At 36.9% G+C, this 25,664-nt stretch overlaps 1 protein-coding gene across 1 annotated transcript in view; it reads right to left on the bottom strand.

The window, feature by feature from the left end:
* Nucleotides 1-25,664, bottom strand: part of LOC146002183 (odorant receptor coreceptor-like) — a 66,078-nt gene that overhangs the window by 18,772 nt on the left and 21,642 nt on the right. Inside the window, exons 4-5 of the mRNA XM_083139900.1 lie at nucleotides 4,971-5,122; nucleotides 3,012-3,111 (exon numbers count right to left, since the gene is read on the bottom strand). Of these exons, the coding sequence (XP_082996026.1) occupies nucleotides 3,012-3,111; nucleotides 4,971-5,122 (252 nt within the window). The remainder of the gene's footprint in view (nucleotides 1-3,011; nucleotides 3,112-4,970; nucleotides 5,123-25,664) is intronic.

Genomic DNA, 25,664 nt, shown 5'->3' with positions numbered 1-25,664 from the left:
TGGGAGTTAGGCGTAGAGCTGACAACTCTGCACTGTAAAAAAACATGTCAAGATACAGCAATATGAGGCCATGGATGTTCCCAAGGTAAATTATTCCGTAGGTAAAATAGTCCCCCATTCGGATCTCCAGGTGGGGACTTGTTTGGGACTCCCTGGACTAAGGATAAGATCTACGTTAGGAATAAGGATATTAAATTAGGCACCTGGAATGTTCTCATTCTCAGCCTTTACCGGCCTGGGGCATTTCAGTGTGCAGTTAATGAGATAGTTAAAGTATAAATTAGAAGTAGTAGCTATCCAGGTGGCCAGGAGAAGGAAATTGTAAAACTAAAAATTTTTCTTTTTTCTATGGTGGTACTTAAAATCAATACTTTGGAACAGGTTTTTTCATAAATAATAGAATTTTCTCGTCTCTTAAAACAGTAGAATTTATTAATGATAGGATATCATATGCAGTTTTACAGGGTAGGTGGTGTAAAATTATTTTAATAAAAGTACATGCAGCAACGGAAGATAAAGATGATAATACTAAAGTCGTTTTTTATGCAGAGTTAGAACAGGGCTTTGATAAATTTTCTCAGTATCAGATGAAAATTCTGTTAGGTGACTGTAATGCAAAGATTGGCAAAGAATATAAATTTTAACCCACGATTGGTAAAGAAAGTCTTCATGAATTAAGTAATGATATTGGTATAAGACTGATTACTTTGCAATCTCAAAGAATTTAATTGTGAAAATTACCACTTTTAAACATAAGGACAACCATAAATATACCTGGTATTCTCCAGATGGCAAAACTCATAATCAGGTAGATCATATTCTCATTGATAAGAGAAGGCATACTAATATAATTGACGTTCGTACACATAGAGGTGCTGACTGTGCCAGTGACCATTATTTAGTAATTGCTAAATTAAGAGAAAGACTCGCAGTGATAAATCATAACCAACAAAATTTAAAAGTTCTAAAATTTAATACAGGAAAATTTGCTGATGAAAGAATTAAGAAAGATTACCAAATTAAACTGTCAAATAGATTTGATGTCTTGCAGGATTTAAATGAAGATGAAAATATAAATGAAACAGACGTAAATAAGAATTGGGAGCAATAGAATCAGCAGCTAAAGAAAGTATAGGATACCGTAAACCAAGAAAAAGTAAGCCATGGTTTGATAATGAATGTCATAATCTAATGGAAATTAGAAATCAGGCTAGACTTAGGTGGTTAAATAACTCTGATAATACAAATCTAAGCAATTATAATAGAATGAAGCGAGAAGTTAACCGCACGTTTACAAGTAAAAAAAAAGAGATTACTTGAAAAGCAAAATTAACGAAATTGAAACAAACAGCAAAAAACAAAAATACCAGAGATTTATATAAAGGTGTAAATGAATTTAGAAAGGGCTGGCAACCTAAAGTAAACTTGATAAAAGATAAAGATGGTGATTTTCTAGCTGACCCAAGCGATATTTTCAATAGATGGAAGAACTACTTTAATGACCTTTTAAATGTTCATGTAGGAGATAAATCAGAAGTAAATGAAGTACACACAGCAGAACCTTTAGTTCCAGAATCTAACTTGACTAAAGTTAAAGATGCTATTAAAAGGCTAAGGAATAACAAAGCACCTGGCATTGATTTAATACCAGCTGAGTTAATTAAATATAGTGGAAATTGGTTAATATGTCAACTTCATAAATTAATTTGTTTAATATGGAATAAAGAAGAAATCCCTCAACAGTTTAATGAATCATAATTGTTCCTGTGTTTAAAAAAGGTGATAAAATGAACTGCAATAATTACCGTGGAATTTATCTACTCTCAACAACATATAAAATATTATCTAACATTATTTTAACAAAACTAACCCCGTATGATAATGAAATTATAGGTGATTATCAATGTGGATTTAAACGTAACAGAAAATACTCCAGATCAAATTTTTCACATCAGACAGACACTTGAAAAAAAGTGGGAATATAATCAGAATGTCAATCAGCTATTCATTGATTTGAAAAAAAAAACATATGATTCGGTCAAAAGAGATAAATTATATAATATATTAGTCGAGTTTGGAATACCTAAGAAACTTGTTAGTATGATAGAAGTATGCACCAGTGAAACAAAAAGTAAAATTCGTGTGGGTATTAATGTGTCTGATAAATTTACAATTCATGATGGGTTGAAACAAGGAGATGCATTATCTCCATTGCTCTTTAATTTTGCCTTAGAATACGATGTTAGGAAGGTAACTAAAGAAGGACTAAAATTAAATGGTATGACTCAGTTGTTAGCCTATGCAGATGATGTAGACTTATTAGGGGATGATATAAAAACAATTAAGAATAATGCTAAAACATTTTTCAAAACTGCTAAAGAGATAGGTTTAGAAGTTAACAAAGAGAAAATAAATATATGCTTACAGGCCGAAACCGAGTGTTAGGTAATATATATGGCACGAATGGGAGAGGAAAGTGAAGTTTACAGGATTCTTGTTGGGAAACCTTATGATAAGAGACCTATAGGAAGGCCAAGACGAAGATGGAGGGACAACGTTGAGATGGAACTAAAGGAAATCGGTAGGGATGGAAATGAGTATATAGATCTTGCTCATGATAGGGACAGATGTAAGGCCTGTGTTGCTGCAGCCATGAGCCTTCGGTTTTAAGAAGGCTAGAGAGTTACTTTGTTAGTTAGTTTGTGTGGCATTATTTGCAGCCTTCAAGTTCTAATAAATATATTCCTTGAATCATAATCACAGCAAATTAAGTATTTCATATCATTATTTTACAAATATATCCTGATAATTTGTGTTTCGTAAGTTTAAACAATTAGACTAACTATACATTTCTTATTTTATCTATTGAAATATGAAATTAAAAAAAATAATTGGCAGAAAAATGAAAAGATCATTTTGTTTACCAATATCTATGGAAACACTAAACATTCTCACTCTTCAACAATTTGAATGTTTTCATAACAAGGACTTCAATAACTAACATTACTTACCTTGCTTGCCTCGTAAGCAAACAGTGTTGCAGCAATGGTCTCTAGCAACATATGCAGCATCATTGGAAATCCATACATGTTGTTTATGGTATCCAGTAACCTAGAGAAAAATCAATAATACATGTTAATTTGTGAATTCCTTGCATAAATACATAACCATCTGCCCATGGACGGTCAATGCCTGGCATGCTGTAGGTGTTTGGATTTCAAGAGGTCAGCTCAATGTGTCTCATCACCAGGAAGGTGGTTTCCAATGGGAGACGTTACATTCCTTTTTCTTCTGCTGGATGTTCTGAGAAAATCAAATGCATTTTTTCATTTGATGATATTTTTAAAACAATCGGTACCATTTAAAATATGATTTTAAATTATTAGATTTCATTTGAAATATTACATAATTTACTTGGTCTCTTATATACCAATATTTTTAGGCTCAGTCTTTCCTTATCTTTAGGGTAGGTAATGAATTGTATTTTGTAGTCATGTATACCTAGTATGCGAATACAGGGTGTTTTGGGGGAAAGCAGTCGGTGGCGTGAAACAGGGTACAAAATGTAAAGCAAATTAAACTGGACCTTCTGTCATGGTTAATTTATTTATTAGCAGAAGATTAAACATACAGAACTATCTATTTAACATTGAATTGTACTAACAACAAAAATGATAACGCATACTAAAATTACTTGTGATAAAATTATTTATATTTATATATTTATTTAACACCCTTCTACTCAACTGCCTGATTTTCAAAATTGTATATTTGGATTGTTAAATTATTTCATCGGGTGGGCACTGTTTGCTACAGGGAATGCTGGTTTTGTCATAATCTTGGCTTTGAGAAGAGAAACGTAACCACATTTAGAACAGAATGTAGTCTATCTAAATTTTAGGGTATCTCAAAGACCACATTGGATAGCAGTATCTAATTTTAGGTGAATCGAACTATTTGAAGGCGGTGAGAGGAGGCAGGTAGTTTATTTCGGTAAAACGGTAGAGTAGACCCAACAAACACATGGAACCCTTAGTGACTGCAGAGATGTGCTCAGAAAAGGAGAGTTTCTCATCAACTACGACGCCCAGGTCCTACTGTGCGGCAACTCTTTGAATACAATGTAAAATCTTACAAAATGTAAGATTTTATCAACGTTAAAGAAATAATTGTTAACTCAAATGAATATGTACACTTTCTTTGTAAATTAGTGATAGCCAAACTATGTATTTTTAAAATATCCTTGTGTTGTAATTTGGAATATTGTAATAAGAAATTACCTAAAGACAGGGGTTCGAGGCTGGAACTTTGGGTATGAATACGAAGCAGTTTGGTCTGTGAGGAGGTCTGTTCTGGTTTCGGTCTAGGAAGAAGTGAATAGGTGCAAGCCGCTCTTCTGTAAAACCTAGAATGGCCAAATAGGAACGGTCTAATCTAGGAAGAAGTGAATAAGTGTATGCCGCTCTTTTGTAAAACCTAGGTTAGCCGAATGGGAAATAAGTTCCAATTTAGGAAGAAGTGAATAGGTGTTAGCCGCTCTTCTGTAAAAGCCTAAATTGGCCATCTCCGGTGATAACTCCAAGTCTAAGATGAAGTGAATAGGTGTATGCCGCTCTTCTGTAAAACCTAGGTTTGGGCCACCCTAGTTTGACCTTTCTAGTAAGATTGAAATTATCTATTAACTATTGATCTCCAAGTACCAGTTACGAGTTACCTAACCACTGGCTGTAAGTACTCAAGCAGTAAATAAACATTTCATTAAAACTTCAGTACTTTGGTTGGATTTGTTCTGCACCTACCCTGAAGATAGGTTTCAGTGTAGACCCTTAGAGCCTCAATGCTTCCGGCTATAGGAGTAAAGGGTGAGGAAAGTTACTAGGAACGTAACAGATCCTTTTTGGCGCCCAATGTGGGGCCTGGACAGTATAGAACTTCAACCACCGATACCTAAAAGATTCTTCTTGGCATACAACAACGTAGAGGCTCGACAATTGAAGAATCCAGCCAGACGACTATTACGGAAGAGATCTTCGTTAGAATCGAAGTTGCAGTAGTGCCGTAGAAGCTGAAGAATCCTGACCACTGCAGTCGAAGAAGATGACCAACGACGAGTAGAAGATTCCTATAAGAAACAATAACTTGAGACTTCATTAGTTTGATAAGGTTCTTCAAGAAAAAGGACTTACATTTTAAAAGTGTGAAAACTGAAATAGTAGTATTTAGTCATGTCAAAAAGGTATTTAATGGGGGAACAAAGAAAATTAACCATACTGACCTTCAAGTGCTGCTCTGATGACACCAAGTCCAAAAAGGAACAGTCAAATGTCAAGGATGCGAGTGTTTGTTCCACTTGAGTTGTTTGAATATGGATGCCACGAATGAAAATGTTGATAGAACTAGGTTTAAATGCCAAGGTTGTCTAAACAAGTCTGAATCTGTGAACCAAATGATAGATTTATTGAAAACTTGGAGACAAGAAGATGAAGAGAATAGACAGAAAGACAAGAAGATGAAGAGAGAAGACAGAAAGTTGAAGAGAAGAGACAGAAAGAAAGACTAGAAGATGAAGAGAAAAGACAGAAAGAAAGACAAGAAGATGAAGAGAAAAGACAGAAAGATTGTAAAGGGTTTGACAATACGTCCGGGAGACCGAAGTCCCCAGTTCGAGGTGCCAAACAACTCTACCGCTGGTCTGTTGGTTCAGGGTTCCGCGGTCGCCCGATTGGACGGTCGTCGATCCTTGGTTCGCGTCTCCGGTTAAGGAAACATAGCTTCGGATGTCAAGTCCCGGAACATCAACAGTCATCAGTGGATTCGAATTGCTTCACCCAAAGTGCAATGCAATTAACCGTTAAACCGGTCAACGTATTCCCCTCCATTAGTCCGGATTAATGAGGTTTTACTGTAGTAGGATATTCTATAGACACTAAGACATACATATTCCTAAATATGCTATTTTAAAGCAATCAGAAATGCAAACCAGTAATTGTTTGTTTTTTGTTTACTCATTTCAAAATTTGTAGCATGAAAAGCTCACAAGCTATGGCATTAGAAGAAAATATGGAAGAACGGATATAACATATCAGCGCTTGGCAACATTGGTGCGCAAAGCAACTTCCTAGAGCGCCAAAATATCTAGCTACGGGGCTCAGTTATGGAATTCTAGTGATGTCTTGTGTTTTAGTTCTTGAACTCCGCACTGCATAAATTAAAGTGTGTGAAAATAGTAAGACCAATGTCCACTCTACACAGATTCATTTATTGAAGCTCCATTAACGCGATGAAGTATGAGAAAGCACCCATGAGAATCTGAAACAGGATGAAACATAGAGTTATATAACATATTACAATTAAGTATAAAGTATCAAATACTAACTCCAGAGTAAAAGTACTTGGTAGCACACGTCGGAGTGAATTAAATTAAACCATTAAAGAGTTTTAAAGTTTACTAAAAGAAATGTGCTAGTGTTCGGTTCATAATATTGAAACAAAATTATATTTCTTGTAAGTTATTGCATATTTTTTTTAAAAAAATATACTAAGGATTGTGACTATATAAAGGGTCTACCAGTTTGAACGTCAGAATTTTGGAAGATTGTTATGGCAACACTGACAGAAATGACGAGATGGAACTGTGACATCTGTATGAAGAAGTCTGTGGCAAGTTATCACGGAGATATATACAATGCAACAACGCATAGAGATTATTCTAATTTATTATAAAAATTCGTGTTCAGTTCGACAGATATTTCGTGAATTGAGAGGAATTTCATCATCTTTTCCGATGAAGCACATTTTTTTCCTTCGTTATGTTAACAAACAAAACTGAAAGATTTGAGAAAATTAAAATCCGCAAGTGATTCTGGACGTACCAACGCTCCTCCGTTATCCCGCGCCAAGTGTATCGAATGAGTTACTGAGTTAACTGAGAGCAATGTCCTTTGGGACCTCATGTGTTATACTCCTGCTGGACTAGAGGTTATTAATCCTCAAGTCCTCTACCGGCGAGGTGTACTTTCGTCAACTCCCGTATAACCTCAGTACGGAGGCATTAGGAAATGCAGTGCATTTCTAGGATAACTTAGAGGAAGTCGGCGGAAACATAAGGTGAATGAACTGTCTAAAGAGACCATTGAACGAGTTTCTTCTCTATCTTCACACATTATACCTCATAAATATATATATATATATATATATATATGAGAGAGACGCAGACTATATTTTGTGTATTAAAGTAATTATTCTACTGACAGTCAAGCAACATTTTTCTTACAGTTTCTGTGAAATGAAATATGATAAATACTGTTAATTATACATACCTACCCTTAAAACACTTTCCCAGATTCATAGCTACAAATGAACAATTTTGTGTCACTGGTAGGACAGACGAAATCCTGCCTCTTCAAATAATAAGAAATCTATTTTAAATTCTGTGAATCGTAAAATTATGAAAAATTAATTATTTACGACATAGAGAGATGGTAATTGACCTCTAAATATTCTAGTGAAGTTGAGAGGGGAATGTAACAGTTAGGGTAGATTTTAATTTTTTTGTCAAGGGTGGGACACAATAGAGAACACAACTAAATCAAAAAGTTAGAATAAACGAATAACATATGAAATACCTTCTAACTTGTACTTATAATACTTGAATTTGTATCCAACAGACAATTTCAGGTTCTTCACTCACAAGATAAGATAAAGTTACAGCATTGCATTGAATTTTAAAAATTGAGGTTCAGGGGCACTTTCACAAAAAGTACTCCATATATATATATATATATATATATATATATATACACAGGGCTCATTTTAATGGAGCCCACGGACCACAGGAACGTATATATGACATCAGAATAAACAACTTTTCTCGGTAACATTTTTCTCGTTTGTGCGTTGTTTCGGCGCCACGGTTGTTCAGAAAAGTCTGTTTTCCCGCCTGCATACTGGCAACCCAACATAACATTTGATCGAATCTGTGGCGTCATTTCTTGCCAAGGACACACAAATTTTGTGAAAAATGACAAATTGATTGTGTCAGGTTATCGATTAGCCTTTCGGTGGAGGCACGTTGTGGTTCGGATCTTACTTTAAACTGTAGGTCCAGTCCAGATTACCCTTCTACGCATAAAGTGGACTTAAACCTAAACCTAACTCATTATAACCCAATAATATCTTTCTTCTCGTGATCGACGGAAAAACCACCGAGGTATTTACATTTTCAAAAAATTCATACTTTTAAAACTTCTCAACCCAGTCGTAGACTCATTACCAGTGAAAGTTCATCAACACTTAAGTTGCCAATACATTTAGCATCATTATTCACGCAAAATGTCGCTACTAGTCATGCCATGTGAGGAGTACACGAGAATTTTGAATGTCCAAGTACACAGTTACGTGTAGGAGTAAATATCGATAAGAATAGCCTACATAGACACACCGGTTAAAAATTTATTACTAGTACAATTAAATTTTGCTACCCACTGTACAACAAATCCTTGTATGAAAAACTATGTGTTGAAGAAAATCAAAATTCACGTTTGGTATTCAAATACAAGATAAATTTTCAATATAAAAATTTAACATCTTGCATTACATTAACACTATTACATAAACTAAAAAAAAGTCATTCTTACCATAAGTCAGTCCATATCCGATGGCAGTATCTTTATCCCAAGGATACCAGATTTAAAAAATTAGACGTTTTTGAGTGACAACAATGGTAGTATTTCCCGTCATATTTTCCTCTTTTATGTCTCCCTTGATAAACTGCCACATCGATAAGAGGAAGGCATTCATGATACACAAGCATGAAAAGTAAATGGACGCCTTTTGTTGTGTGAATATGACTTGTGGCGAGCCTTTTCGCCAGACTCTCTAAACAATGGATGATCCTCAATTTCGTCCCACAAGGTCACAGTTTTGTAGAACGTACGGTTCCTCAAAAATAGGAACAATAATTTTGTCACATCATGGATAGTAAAAATTGATAAGGAGAATAATATTGAAGATTGATTAAAATCATTAATGGTAAAGGCTGCTGTAGCGATATATAGACAACAATGCATGGTCACAATCGATGTGATCACAGCACAGAATATCGTACGCATTGTTGTTTTGAACAAGCTATTGTTGGTGTAAAAATCCATTATATAAAAGCCAGATAGCTTGAAAGCTATGATGTTTGGCCAAATAATGGCTATAAGACCTCGAGGCATAAACTTGGTGTCCATCCTCAACGACTGAATCAAGATAACTGCAAGAATGAAATATATTACAAGTGGCAATTACTGACATCTGAAGCGCAATTTTGATATTTTAAATGCAAGAACTCCGTTCCCAGTTATTAGTCTCTTGATATGCTTGCATCACGTTTTGCGAATGGAAAAGAGGGGAGTAGATAATTTCAGGGGCTATTGAAATGAGTGTGTAATCAAAGTTCTTCAATCCACCTGACGCAACGCACAAGTTCAATTTATACTCCTATTTACACCTTCAAGAGATTGAGTATCAACACAGGGTTTATATTTTATTATGGTTCTTATTTACACATATATTTTTTCCTGATCGTTTATTTTTTACATGAAATGTATTTTTCTGGTAGTTGAACTCTCACTAGGTCTCTCAAACATTACCTTTTAAGTCATCTTACTCCATCTCTGGTAATAGCATTAAAATAGCATTGTCTAATGAAGATTTACCCATAAGTTCACATTCGATGAACATGTTCCAGGGAGCAGAAAGGGCCACGTGTTTCTTAGGTTTACTGTTTAGTTTCGGAACTAGTGATATATCAGCTCTCACCAATTATTTAAAGACATTTATTTCCCCAATTATAGAATATGCGCTCTAATCTGGCCAATGGCGTGTCACACTCAACTCTTTTCAATCAATTCCACTTTTCATTTTCCATAGTTATAGTTCATTACATGGTTCTCTCTCCACGCGAATCTTCAGCAATGCCTGTCTTGTCCATTTTCAATTTACATACTCCCTTTCAGCACCGTTTGGTAAATTATTTCAATTATCTATGCAAAATTGTCAATGACAAAATCGTCCTTCCAATTTCGAATGGCCATGCGCACAACATGTAGCTCAAACCTGTTTTACGTAGAAAAAACTTGAGTGAGAATATCTAAAGGGCTTTCTCTTCTACACATTTCAACACAATATATAATGACCTGACACCTGATAGTATACCATTCTGTCTACAATCAGAGCAAATGCTGCTAAATAATACCAAATAGTGCCATCTTTGACTTATTCGTGTTGATCTATTTTTGTTATTTCGGTATTTTGATTTCTGACGATTTCAGCGTAAAATGAAAATTTGTGCTACATCTCAAACGTTCTCAAAATTTATGTTAAAACCTCTCTCGGATATGCTATCTATCTACGCCCCTGTTCTGAAAAGGCAGTGTAAGAAAGTTATGCCACACCTCTACTTTATATTGTAGAATCGAAATGTAAGGACCAGCAGAGATGAGGAGAACGTATTCTACAGTATCCGATTAATTTCTTCCCCTTAGATACAAATCGTACAGAACCTCACTGGGTTTTGGGATCGAACTTAGGATTTTGTGTGCAGGCTCTATCCTTGAAATGAAACTTTCATAGCGCACCACTTCTCGCTGTAACTCGTTTGGTAATCAGACTATAAATTGGAGGCAACAACTGTTTAATCGATAACTTTCTGGTTACAACTGGAGCTGAGATCTGGTCTCGCGATCTATTTAAGGGGGATTCAAATTTCCGATCGTTAAAGCCGTTGGACGAATTTCGTCTTGTCGTTAACGGTACATTTTGCATAAGGCTGACGTTACGTTATTTCAACTGATTTCCTGTCGATTCCCGTGTCAGCGGGATCCACTGAAGGTCGCCGGTGTAATGTGCTTGTCGCAAGTTACTTGCAACGCTTCAGCTGGACCCCTTGGCGAAGTGATTAGACTATCGAGCTTTGACGCCAGGGTTCCCGGGTTCGAGTCACTCCTTCGGCGTGATACAGAATAAAGATTTAAAAGGGTGGATGAATATGGCACTTGTCACTTGCTACACAAGTCTTCATGATATTTTAAAGCATACACAAAATTAACTTTCTGTGCTTAAAATATGTTTTATTATTGTATTGAATTCATACACCTCTGAAATTATACATTAATACAATATAATGATAAAGTGTATTGACATTAATTCACATTATAGCATGTAAGTAGGAGAGTATTTCTCATTTTCGTTTTACTTGAACTGTGTTAGAAACAAGTAGTAGGAGACGATAGATCCCAGCAACTGGAAGATAAAACAAAAACAATGATATGAAAAGAAAATAATATTACATCCATAAGCATAAATATAAGTATATTCAATTCTCTTTATGGTCTTCCATAACGTAGATACTAAAGAAATATACTCCATTTGTAGACTCTGAGGATGTTGCGAAAAGAGGGTTCAGAAGAAAATTCACGACTGTACAGGGTCAAAGAAGTTAGTAATAAATTGTATTTAATACAGCGTATATTGATATACAGTACTTGTATTTTGAATTGTATCTTCTGCAAATATGCTGTATAAAGAAACTAACTTCCAGAGTTTTAATTGAGGTGAGCGTACTACCTATTGACAGTGTAGAACAACAAATTTCATTCCTTGGTTTTCTGTGATTAGAAAAAATATTAATTCTGATTGAATAGTTTTATTTCGGCTACTGTGAAATATTCTTAAATCATCTAGTTTTCAGTTAGGTAAATCATTTTCGTCAGCATTTTAATGTTTTATATGAACATGGAAACAAGTCTTAACAGTGTTATAATTTTGTAGGTGCAAAAAAAATTTTGATTGTTACTGTATACGATTCTTATCCACGCTATGAGAAAGCAACCCAATATTAAAAACATTTTTGGATATAAAAATATTAAAACAACACAAGACAAGAAATATGTCAATTAAAGTGAAGAGAATGTGTACTAAAAATATTAAAATATTAAACTTTTCTTAGTTTTTGGTAACGTGCCTTCACAGGATCGTCTACCGAAAAGCCGCTAGACTGTCCGTTTGCATATTGCTTCTAGGAGGATAAATAATGAAGTTGTGCTAATAAACTTACCACAGAGAAAAAATCGTACGACAAAGTGAAAAACTTGGCTCCTGAGAACTTTAGAGGTTTCTTACATTGTTCTGTAACAATCTTTAGAAAGTGTTGGACGTCTTCCGTTCCTTCATACCAAGCAGTGTCGTACACAGTTGTGAACAGAGAAGAACTCTGAAAGCAAGATATTTACTTTTCAACATGAATAAAGTAGCAATGTATGTGTTTTTAATATGGTTTGAAAATTGATTTAAATTTATATATATGTATGTATATATATATATATATATATATATATATATATATATATATATATATATATATATATATAAGTGTGTGTGTGCGTGTGTAACCCAGCATAATACTGAAACATATATCTACCTCGTCAATAACTGCTTGCCCAAAGTAACAAAATAGGAAAACCCGTAGTAATGTGGAAATCATGTATCCATGAGTAATCGCAACGAAACCTCCCACTTCATCCTGAAAAATAAATTGCAAGAGTGGTTTTAGAATTACAAGGTTGCAAAAAATTACAACAAAACATAACACACTTTAAAATGCATTCAATCATTTATATATTTAAGACCGCATTTTGGAAGTTAATAAAAATAGGAGATCGTATCAAGTTGAAACAAATAAATGCACCACTAAGTTGGGCCCAAAGGATCCGTAAAAAGTATTTGCAACAGCCCGAAAGCAACCCTTTGTGGTTTTAGTGGGGGGCACATGCGCGTTCGTGCGATTTTCAAATGGGAAGGATATGTTTGGAATGCAGATTCGGAAAGGCGGGGAAAAACTACGATTGTCATATGAAACATTTGTCTGTACCACCTACCGTTTTCCGTTTAGAAAATGGTTTTGCAAAAAAAAGGAAGATGATCCAAATCGAGTATACCGAGCTTAACAATTAAGATAAGTGCAGCACCATAACAGTTTCGGAAAGTTCAGGACACAAGCTTTCGAACGATATGCCACATGATGACTGCGGGACTAAAAAAGGATGAAACCGCGTGACCCACAAAAGGGCGTTTAAAGTTAGGGAAGACCTCGAAAATTTCAAATGGCATGGGGTGGGTCGAGTAATACCTCGTTGTAAAGGTCACAGAAAACGTGAAAAGGTTGCGAATATGATTTTGTAATCCACTGACCCGTTTCAAAATGGCGACCAAAACAATTCCGACCCCTGTATACTTGGGGAAACCAAGTATCTCTATGCTCCATTCATCAGAAAAGTACATATACAACACAACTGTTTTTTTAATTATATTTTTATATTTCACGCAATTAGTGCGTGCGTAGTTGTTTCATTTTGTTTTTAACAAGGAAACGCCTCGTTAAAGGACAGCTTTAAAAGTTTGGGAGAAATTTTAGTCATAGTGTTTATGTTGGCATCAAAATTTCGCATTTTTCCCAGTTTAGTAACCAATTTAAATTTATAAGTAATTTTCAAGTTTTTATGCATATTTAGCCTCTCAAAGCGCATATAATCTGTTATTTCGACACTAGGATCAAAACTCAATTTTTCTTGGAATCTGGTGTCAATGCTAATATTCCTTTGACACTCTTTTTCTACACATCCCAAACCAGATATAATTTTCAGAAAAAAATTGGATTATTACACAGTTCTGAGCCAATAAAGCTTATAAATTCTCACATTTCAACTCTTTGATCCGAAGTTTGGTTTTTATGGAAAACTTAACATTTTCAACTTTTATGTAGGCAATTATTTTAATATATTTTTGCACTACAAACTGCCGTACTACGGAATTTAAATACGATTTATTGGTCAACTCCGAAGGTATTTATACATGACGTCAATGGGTTAATAGTGGTGTAAACCTACTTTTTTCAATAATATTATTATTGACATACATATACAGTATGTAACATTCTTATTCGTACACACGGATTTTCAAAGAAAATGCTTTAATATCTGAAAGGAAATACACTCTTTTGAAATTATTTCTTTACAATTCAATAACTTATTTCATTAGGAATATAAAATCTTACCCAAATTCTGTATAACCAATTACAATAATCAATTAAATGAAACTGAAAGTGAAACATGCCATTTTTTGTACAACTTTTCTATTCGTACACTTAATAATATAAAATAAAAAAGTATATTCAGAGCAAATTGACTGACAGTTCTAATACTTTGATGCGCATCCTTTGGCTTTAATTACTGCTTGACACCTGTTCTTCATAGAATTAACCAGTTTCCGATATGTTTCAGAGCTTATTTTATTCCACTCGTCTTGCACAACAGTTTTCATCTCTTGTTTGGACTTGACGCCTGCTTTATGGACTCGCCTCTTCAAACCTGCCCATAAATGCTCAATGGGATTAAAGTCTGGACTTTGAGCTGGTGTTTTTAGTAGTTTGGGCACATTCCATATTAGCCAATTCATGTTAACTCGCGCCTTATGCTTACTGTCATTTTCTTGATGGAATCTGTAGATAGGCGGCATGTCCATTTTTTTGGCACTCTGCTTTACATTGTTCTTCAATATGTCCAAATAGACATATGCATCCATAATAAATCAATAAACTTGATGGTACCAACACCTTTGGACAACATACAGCCCAAAATCATTAATGACCCACCATCGTGTTTAACTGTAGGAACTGTGTTAATGTGATCATTAATATGATACTATCCCACAATTCCTGGACCTTGTGGATGTGTTGTTTCGCGAATGAAAGTCTATTCCTGCGATTCACCTTATTTACATATGGCCTCTTTCGTGGTATTCTACCACGATATCCATGCTTCCACAAGCCACGTTGGACAGTTTGATCCGACATCATCTTGCCAGCAACATTTTCTACAAACGGTCGTAACAGAGGAACACTTAGTCGGGGTTTTTCTTGAACTCTTTTTAAAATAAAGCGTTCATCACGTTTATTCAACCGTCTTTCTTTTGGTTTTCTCGGCACATTCGGCATTCTAGTCTCTAAATTTGTTTACTATGTATTGAACTGTGGAGTGTGATTTATTGACTTTTCGTCCAAATTTTCTTAACGAATAACCTCTAAGGGCCAAATTTATAATAACATTCTTCAGATCGGAACTAAGTTCCTTCACCTTGCCCATTTCGAACACGCTGATAGATAGACGATAGGCCTACAACAATACCTACGCCAGCATTCCGCTTCACGGGGAGCGCGCCCGCATGTTCAAACTTGTTACAAAGTTGCAAACTGCACGAAATAGACCGAATAGCGGTGGCGCTGTATTCGAGAAAGATTGAAACTCTTGCCTGTACGAATAACAATGTTGCATGAAACAGCGTGTTTTTCTCTCTTCACACAAATTATATGCTCTGTTTATACACTTTGAACATACATTTTTATTGACATTTGTTGGTGAAACCTTAATTAACATTAATTTCCAGGTACATATGAAAATTATTATATTTACTAGTAGATATGACATTTTATCCTCGGAAGTTCTATGTGTACGAATAACAATGTTACATACTGTACATATGTTAGTCAACCAACAGAGTAAAATATTCAACATTTTGCTATGTTGGGATTTACAGAGCTGTCCTGTCATGGTTCTATGAGCGTCCCACAATCGGCAGAAGTGGGGTATGGTTGGTGGACTACAATGTGATCTTCCCAGCTAGATCCGAGGGATCCGCTGACCAACAACAGGTGCGGTCCTCCATTCATATTGGGAGTTAGGCGTAGAGCTGAGAACTCTGCAAGGTTAAAAAGACATGTCAAGAAACAGCAATATGAGGCCATGGATGTTCGGAAGGTAAAATATTCCGGAGGTAAAATAGTCCCCCATTCGGATCTCTGGGTGGGGTCTACTTTGGGAGGTCCCTAGATTAACGATAAGATCAACATTAGGAATAAGGATATTAAATTAGGCACCTGGAATGTTCTGAGCCTTTACCGGCCTGGGGCATTTCAGTCTACAGTTAATGAGATAATTAAGTATAAATTAGATGTCTTAGCTGTCCAGGAAGTTAGGTGGCTAGGAGAAGGGAATTGTAAAACTAAAAATTATACTTTTTTCTATGGTGGTACTGAAAATCATAATTTTGAAACAGGCTTCTTCATAAATAATGGAATTATCTCTGCTCTTAAAACAGTAGAATTTATTAATGATAGGATATCATATGCAGTTTTACAGAGTAGGTGGTGTAGAATTATTTGAATAAACATACATGCACCAACGGAAGATAAAGATAGTAGTGTAAATTGATTGTTTCAAAATAGTACTTTGTAGGTATCCTCTTTTTTTATCAATTGAATATCACTTTTTGACATATTTTGACAATTTTTTGTCGACGTTTTAGCGTTTAGCGATGTTTTTAGTACAATTTTCACTGCAAAATTTTTTTCCCCACTCGTACTTGGTAGGTATATCACGATCTTACGTGATACAACTTAACCTATCCCTTTTTCTTACGATTTTTTAATTTTTTTTACGATCCTAAGTGATATAACTTAACCTATCATTTTTTTTATTTACGCACCGAAGTAACTTACATTGGACTCTGTTTGTTTTAATATTTCAGTATTTTAAGGTTTCTCAAATTTTATATAACCTAAAATGTGTTGGATGTTAATTTTTTTTTTTTTAGTATGTGGCAATTCTTTTATGAATTTTAAAACTGTTCCGTCACCCTCTCGTTCTTCACGTCGTGGACGAAGGACTTCTCTGCGACCAGGATGACGCTGCATAGAGTATTGGCAGGCAGTGCGTCGTGGAATTATTTTTGGTCATGTCGAGGTTGTAATTCTCGCGCGGGAACACTTCGTTCCTCCCATTCTTGAGATAAACGTTCTTGATCTTGCAGTCGTCGACTCCGCAAACAGATTTTTCATAAGTCTTAAAGTTTCCAAGATAACCTCACTTCCGGTCGCCATTTTGGATTTCCGAACATAGGTTGTATTCATATTTTACTCACGTATAGGCGTACATGATGAATCCGCAAACAGATTCTTCCTAAGTCTTACCGTTTCCAAGATAACCCCACTTCCGGTTGCCATTTTCGATTTCCGAACATAGGTTCTATTCATATTTTACTTACATATAGGCGTAAATGATGAATCCGCAAACAGATTTTTCCTAAGTCTTACCGTTTCCAAGATAACCTCACTTCCGGTCGCCATTTTGGATTTCCGATCATAGGTTCTATTGATATTTTACTTACATATAGGCGTACCGCAAACAGATTCTTGCTAAGTCTTCCCGTTTCCAAGATAACCCCACTTCCGGTCGCCATTTTGGATTTCCGAGCATAAGTTAGAGTAGTAGTCAATATGTACCTTTGAGCACTACCCTGATTTTTTGACCTCTAAGAAAATCGCACCAAAACCTGAAAATCTCACTTTCTCTCCACGTTCCGCGCCTCATTTATTGCGCTGACGATGTTTCACGGCGCAGAAAAGCCGTGATGAGTAAATTCACTTTCTCATCCTTGAAGGATGAGTGCACCTTATCGTAATTTTTTTCCAAGTCCGGGATCAAATGTTTATATATCGTGACCTTTGTAAACCTTTTTCTCTCTCTCGGGGGAAACGATGTGCCACACACATACAAACGCGCGCGTATGTGCCTCTCATTATTTTTTCCGTATTGTGACGCAAAAAAAACCAACAAATAATAATAATAATAATTGTTTTTTTTTAGGATCCCCTGGCCCCTATAACCTCGCCAGGGGTGCGTGGTGCCCAACCAAAAGAAAGTAAAAGGTTCTCTAACGGCTGCGGTTATAGATTACCACACCTCTATAGAGTTTCACGTGTTTGTTTTTTTGTCCTATGGGATTTTTTGAGTTTTGTATTCGCCCTGAGAAAATTCTATATAAAATAACATACCTGAAAATTATATTCACAGTAGATTGATTTTTTTTTTAGTTTTGTAATCACCTCAAGAAATTCTATATAAAATAACATACATGAAAATTGTATTCACAGTATAGATTGAATTCTTGAGTTTTTTTTGTATTCGCACACAAGAAATTCTATATAAATAACATACCTGAAATTCTATTTACAGTAGATTCAATTTTTGAGTTTTGTAATCACTCCAAGAAATTCTATATAAAATAACATACCTGAAAATTGTATCGCTATATACTAGAATTTTTGATTTCTGTGATTTTGGAGAAAGCAATGGCATCCACCACCAGTTTCAATCGTAAAAATGATAAAACTGATTGTGTTACTTGTGGGAAGCTAATCTCAAGGAACAATTTATCGGTACACAGGGCAAGATGTAGCGAAACAGGTTCGAGAATTAATCGTTCGTCACCTTCTAAGCCTTGTGCTCGATGTGGAAAGATGATCAGCATTACAAATTTAAGTAAACACCTCAAAATTTGCAAACCATCGACCGGACAAGCATCGAAAAGGAAAATCGATAATTCAGAAACGGAAGCTTCCACTTCCAAGCAAATTAAATTATCTAATGAACGCAAACCAATTAGATCTGCATTCAACAACCAACTCCAGGATTTTTCAATTAAGTCAGAAGCAGGCCGTGACATCCTTAGTTTCTTGGATGAAACGAAAACATCTGTACTAAATATTCTGAAAGATAAAGTTGAAAACAACTCTATAAAAGTATACGTTGTTCTGTTTTCCGAATACGAGAAAGTTGATGGCACAACGAGTATTTTTTATCATCGTACAAAAAACCAGACTCTTCATTTGGCGGACGTCGAAAATTTGGACAACTTCTATTATAAAGTTTCCAACGAGCTGGTTAAGAAACATGACGATTTCGAGGCTAAAGGGTCGGGATGGTCTCTATGTGGAAGTCCTCACACGTTAACCGTTTACGTGAATAAATTCTCGCCTCTTCGCGCTTCCAGCTACGTTCCTCTTCCACCGAACATTCAACACAAGAGGGCTGTGTTAAATATACAGAACAGCGATAACAAGTGTTTTCTTTGGTGTATATTGGCTGCACTGCATCCTGTTTATTGCAAAAATAATCCACAGTTGGTTGGACATTACAAACAATACGAGTCCGAATTTGAAAGTGTAATGTCTGGCATCGAATACCCGGTGACCTTGTCGGATATAACAAAGTTCGAAAATCGTGCACGAAAACGCATCGCTATTAATGTATATTTCTTCACGTCAGATAAATATCTCGTGCATCCCGTCAGGATAAGCGATATCGACGATGACGATGCTCGTGTAATAAATCTTCTTCTAATTTCAAACGAGGATGTTCATCAGTACACGCTAATTCGTTCTCTATCACGTTTGGTCAGAAGTCAAACTACCAAGTATGCAAACAACATCGAAGTTTGCCCGAGATGCCTAACCACGTTCGACGATCGAAAACAACTTGATTATCAAAATTACACCGGACGTCAAATTGCTATCGATAAACTTGCCGAACATAAAATTTATTGCGGTGACAACAGACCGGCTAGAATGTTGATGCCCGAAACGAACGAAGTCGAAGAATTCAAAATGCACAAAGCATTGTTGGAACATCCCGCAATCATCGTCGCAGATTTCGAGGAGTTCCTCAAACCACTCTCCTACTGCGAACCGGATCCCGAACTTTCCTCCACAACGCCGTACCAGCTTCATCAACCTAATAGTTTCGGCTATGTTGTTGTGCGACGTGATAAAATAAATGAAGCATATATATACCGCGGGCCAAATGTAATCGAACACTTCCTGGAAAAAATGGTGGAGGAGGTTGAGGTAATTGGTAGCGTACTGCTTACATCAAAACCGATGGCACCTTTAACTGAAAATGAACTTCAAAATTACAATTCCACTGAGGTGTGTCCGGTATGTGATCAAAGTTTCACTGATGAGAACAAAAAAATATTCCACCACGATCATTTCGGCGGAAACTACATAGGTGGAATTTGCAACACGTGCAATCTTAAAATCCAGAAACCTAAATTCATCCCCATATTCTTTCACAACGGAAGCGGATATGATTTTCACCACCTGGTGAGACATCTTGGCTACGATCCGAAACGTATAGGTGTCTTGGCCGAGAATGAAGAACGCTACATTAGTCTCAGCAAGCAAGTGTCGATTCCGGGAACGAAAAATACAATCGAGTTGCGCTTTCTGGATTCGTATAGATTTCTCTCTGCAAGTCTGGATGCTTTAGCGAACAAACTCACCGACGATCAATTTAAAATAACTAGAGCTAGTTTTCCCAACGTAGACATAGAACTCGTTAGACGTAAAGGGGTTTATCCTTACGAATGGTGATGGTTCTAAATTTAACGACGACGCTCTTCCACTTCCAAGAGAATTTTACAGCAGACTCAGAGAGAAAGGAATCACGGACGAAGAATACCAACACGCGCAACTCATGTGGGAGAAATTAGGATGTAGGACACTCGGAGACTACCACGACGCATACTTAAAATTAGACGTGACGATACTCGCGGATGTTTTTCAAGCGTTCAGGAAAACGGCAACGAATATTTATAAATTAGATCCAGCGTATTTCTACAGTCTACCAGGATTAGCGTGGTCGGCAATGTTATTCCAGACAAAGGTCAAGCTGGAACTGATATCGGACGTTGACATGTTGCTATTTATCGAAAGAGGGATACGAGGTGGAATGGTGCAATGCGTACAGAGACATGCAAAAGCTAATCACGTACACATGAAAGAAGAATACGAATCAAATCGAGCAACTAATTACATCTTCTACGCCGACGTTAATAATCTCTACGGACATGCCATGGTTCAGAAACTTCCTTACGGGGGATTCGAATGGTTAGATCTCACTTCGATAGACATTATTCATTTCGACGATAGCGAGTGTGGTTTCTTCGCAGAGGTAGATCTCCAATTCTCCGACCACCTGCACGACACGTTTTCGGATTTGCCTCCGACTCCCGGAATCAAATGTCCACCCGACTCGGTTCAAGACAAGCTTTTGTTAACATTGGACCCTAAACAGAGATACGTCGTCCACTACAAGAATCTCCGGTTTTTGATTGGGAAGGGTGTTCAGATAGTAAATGTTAGAAGAATACTGAAGTTTAAACATTCCACGTGGTTAAGACCTTACATAGAAACTAACACACAACATAGAACAGCTGCCACTTCCGATTTAGACAAGGACTTCTTTAAATTAATGAACAATGCGGTGTACGGAAAGACCATGGAGAATGTTAGAAAGCACGTAGACGTGAAATTAATTTCCGATAAGAATAAATGTCGGAAGTGGATAGCCGATCCTAGATTCAAGTCGAGAAAAATTTACAACGAGAATTTGGCACTTTTCAATCTAGATATAAAATTGATGAAATTCAGAAAACCAATTTACGTTGGCGCAACGGTTCTCGACTTGTCGAAACTTTACATGTTCGAATTTCATTACGACGTGATGAAACCCTTCTACAATGATAAAATATCACTTTTGTACACGGACACCGACAGCTTTATTTACAGCATACAAACACCTAACCTATACGAAGACATAAAAAATCCTTCCATGCTTGAGTATTTCGATACTTCTGCGTATCCTCAACCCAACAGATTTGGAATTCCATCTCGTAACAAAAAAGTCCTAGGTAAACTGAAAGATGAATGTAACGGTGATATTATTGTCGAGTTCGCGGGTTTGCGTTCGAAAATGTATGCCATGAGAACAGAGAGTAGCGTCACGAAGAAAGCAAAAGGTGTGGGCAAGAATACGGTGGAGAACAAACTCACCTTCCACGATTACATCGATTGCCTTTACTCACAATCGACGATACTAAGTATAGAACAAAGAATCCAAAGTGTAGACCACGTGATTACAACAAAGTTAGGAAAGTGGCATTAGATCCGCATGACGATAAAAGATGTATTTTGTCTTGTGGAATCCACACGTTGCCTTGGGGACACTATTGTTTAGAAATTAGTAAAAATTGTAGGCAATGCAATTGAAAAAAAAATAAACTTCAATAACTATAACTAAAATAAAAAAAAACTTTAACTGTCTCAAATTATCACATACACAATAAAGAACTAGCAAGGACAATGAATATGTTTGGTTTCCGAAAGCAAACAATGGAGACTGTACACCGCACGGCAGATCATGAATTTCTACCTTCCATGTTATCTAAACTCAACGTCCTGTTGATCAATCAATTTTCGGAACGCTGCTCTTCTTGCTGGAACAGTGACGATTTCGGATTCGCGACGATCGACATGACGAGTAAACCCAACGACGGAAAATACAGAAACAAAATCAACGACTTTCTAAACGTTGCAACGTTGTGAGAAACGTTATATAACTTTGTTATATCCGACAATGTCACCGGGTATTCAATGTCAGACATTACACTTTCAAACTCGGACTCGTATTGTTTGTAATGTCCAACCCACTGTGGATTATTTTTGCAATAAACAGGATGCAGTGCAGCCAATATACACCAAAGGAAACACTTGTTATCGCTGTTCTGTATATTTAACACAGCCCTCTTGTGTTGAATGTTCGGTGGAAGAGGAACGTAGCTGGAAGCGCGAAGAGGCGAGAATCGGTTCACGTAAACGGTTAACGTGTGAGGACTTCCACACAGAGACCATCCCGACCCTTTAGCCTCGAAATCGTCGTGTTTCTTAACCAGCTCATTTGAAAGATCGGAATAAAATTCGTCCAAATTTTCGACGTCCGCCAAATGAAGAGGCTGGTTTTTTGTTCGATGATAAAAGACTCTTGTTGTACCATCGACTTTTTCGTATTCGGAAAATAGATCAACATATACTTTTATGGAATTATTTTCCAATTTATTTTTTAGAATATTTATCACGGATGTTTTCGTTTCACTCAAGAAACTAAGAATGTCCCGGCCTGGTTCCGAAGTAAAAGAGAAATCCTGAATATGACGGTTGAATGCAGATCTAATTGGTTTGCGTTCATTAGATAATTTAATTCGCTTGGAAGTGGAAGCTTCCGTTTCTGAATTATCGATTTTCCTTTTCAATGTTCCTCGTTCGGTCGATGGTTTGCAAATTTTCAGGTGTTTACTTAAATTTGCAATGCTGATCATCTTTCCGCATCGTGCACAAGGCTTAGAAGGTAACGAACGATTTAAACTCGAACCTGTTTCGCTACATCTTGCCCTGTGCTTGCTAATATTAATTTTAGATATTAATTTTTTGCAAGTAACACATTCGATCAAACTGGTGGATTCCATTATGCTTTCTCAGATCACACAAACCAAAAAAAAAATAATTTCCAGGTATGTTATTTTATATGGAATTTCTCGGGGTGATTACAAAACTCAAAAAAAATTCAATCTATACTGTGAATACAATTTTCAAGTATGTTATTTTATATAGAATTTCTTGGGGAAAAAATTCAATCTATACTGTGAATAGAATTTCAGGTATGTTATTTTTTATAGAATTTCTCGGGGGAACAGATCGTCACGAGCATCGTGTGGCCCACGGCGAAGGCTTACCTGGCGTTCGTAGAAAGGCACGCAACGCAATTCGATCTAGGGAGGAAGCTCGATCTGTCCGTCCCACAGCTGGCTAGTTTCAAGAGCGATTGCATCAACGCTCTAGCTTGGCATCACACGTTTTCGAGAAGGTTTTCGGAAAGGATCCGGCCAGGTACCTGCGAACGATTTTTCCGAATACCGTCTGCGACAGCCACGTTCTGAACGAATTCACGTGGACGACCCAGCATCGTTTCCACACGCATTACTTTCTCGGCTGGGGTCTGATCTATCGATTCTGCTGCATCATCCCGACGTTCTTCATCATACACTGCAACATCAATTACCTGGTGTTGCATTATACTGTTTTGGAAAACAAGTTGAACGTCCTGAAAGATTTGTACCAGGAGGTGACCGAAACTGAAGCGTTCAAATTCAATTTCTGCGCCTCCTGAGGACGGAAAAAAGAATATCGACCCAGTACAAAACCTTCGAACGGACGATCTTGCCGGATAATTTTCGTTTCCACCAGATCGTTGAGGGTGGTGGCAGCAGCAGCGATCAACAGCACAACGTGTGGTCTTGGGCCACGTACATCGATTCTCTCAACCTGGACGCAAGCAAAGAACGCTACTTCCCCAAAAAGGATTCGGCGTTCGTTCGGGAGCGCATCGAGCGCGTGAACTGGGTAAAGATCCCCTCGCCGTGGGTCGACGTCGTGCGAACGCTCTTTTCTTATTTTCACATGAAAGATGATGATCGCAATTTCGGAGCCAGGCGATTATTTGGAATCGAAGCAAACAGCAACAATACCGTTAAAGCGGTCGTTTCCCCGAAGTTGGGATTCAGCTTGATCCTCGACCAGATCGACCAGCAGGAGAACGAAGCCACACGATGTGTTTCTTGCAGACGCTGAGCAACACAACCCCACGACGCTCATTTCTTCGGATTTGAAAGTTATACTCGTAGGCACGGAATCTTCCTCGCTGCAACCCACCACGAACAATTACAGAGTATGCCAAAAATGCCGCGCCTGGTTTAGATCGTCGTCCGACGTCGACGCTGCAAATTTGCAATTAATTCATCATCCTAGTGGATTAGTTTTGGATTTGCGCCAGCCCGACAAAATCGTTTTGAATCCTTTCTTGATAGAAGCCTTAACGTCCCGAGACCAACGACGAAATTAAGAGAGGACGAGCATCGCCAGCACGACGGACACCACCGCATCTTCGACCACGAGTCCCTCTAACAATTCGAGCACGAAGACGCTCTCAAACCTCGGTGTCGGTGCGAAAAATAAATTTCCACACTGGTCCGAGCACACCCTTCCGCGCATACGAAACATTTCGGCAAGCGTGTGTCTACAATTTGGATTTTCTCTCGACGGTACTGCAGAACGACGATCCTGTCGATAAGGCGTCTCCGATCAAATTAACGCTGCACACTACGATCCGTGCCCAATGTAAGTTAGTTCGGTGCGCAAATAAAAAAATAATAATAACTCGTGAAAAACTCTCTCTACAGAGGCATGCATACAGGGCTTCGATAGCCATGACCATTATAGAACTTTTTGTGTTGTGGGCACCACGCGCACATCCACCCCACTCTCTCTCTCTATGGCTTGGGGGATATTAATTTTTTTATTCTTTTTTTTTTGTTAGGGTCTTAACAAAAATAATAATTTTGATTATCACACACACCGCAGAAGATCACACACACATGAGTTTTTTTTTTAAAAAAAAAACAAACATCGTAGCAGGTTACGCTGAGAGCACACAAGGTCGTAGTAGATTACACTGAGGGACCCCTTTTTTACAGTAAGAGGAGACAGCAGACTTATAGGAAAATGTCGTAAGTCATTTCAAAAGTTGTAGGTCAAAGGACGAGTTAGCATAAAAGCAAAAATTTGCAGGAGGAGCTTAAAAAAATAATAACAGAGCTTTTTTTTCTCTCATTGTAGGTTAGTTTAGCCCGTAAAACGTTGTAAAATAAAAAAAAATAGATAAAAAAAATGGTTCCAGAACGTACCATACCAACCTTTGTCAGGCACGGAACGTGGAGAGAAAATGAGGTTTTTTTTTTTTTTTTGAGATTTTGGTGATCCTCAAATGAGTAAACTGAGTTTTTGATGTTTTGGTGCTCTTTTCTTCGCTGCGAAACATCGTCAGCGCAATAAATGA

The sequence above is a fragment of the Lepisma saccharinum genome, chromosome 18 (assembly GCF_977018435.1).
Source record: "Lepisma saccharinum chromosome 18, izLepSacc3.1, whole genome shotgun sequence".
Classification (NCBI taxonomy): Eukaryota; Metazoa; Arthropoda; class Insecta; order Zygentoma; family Lepismatidae; genus Lepisma; species Lepisma saccharinum.
This window is presented reverse-complemented; position numbering and strand designations above follow the sequence as displayed.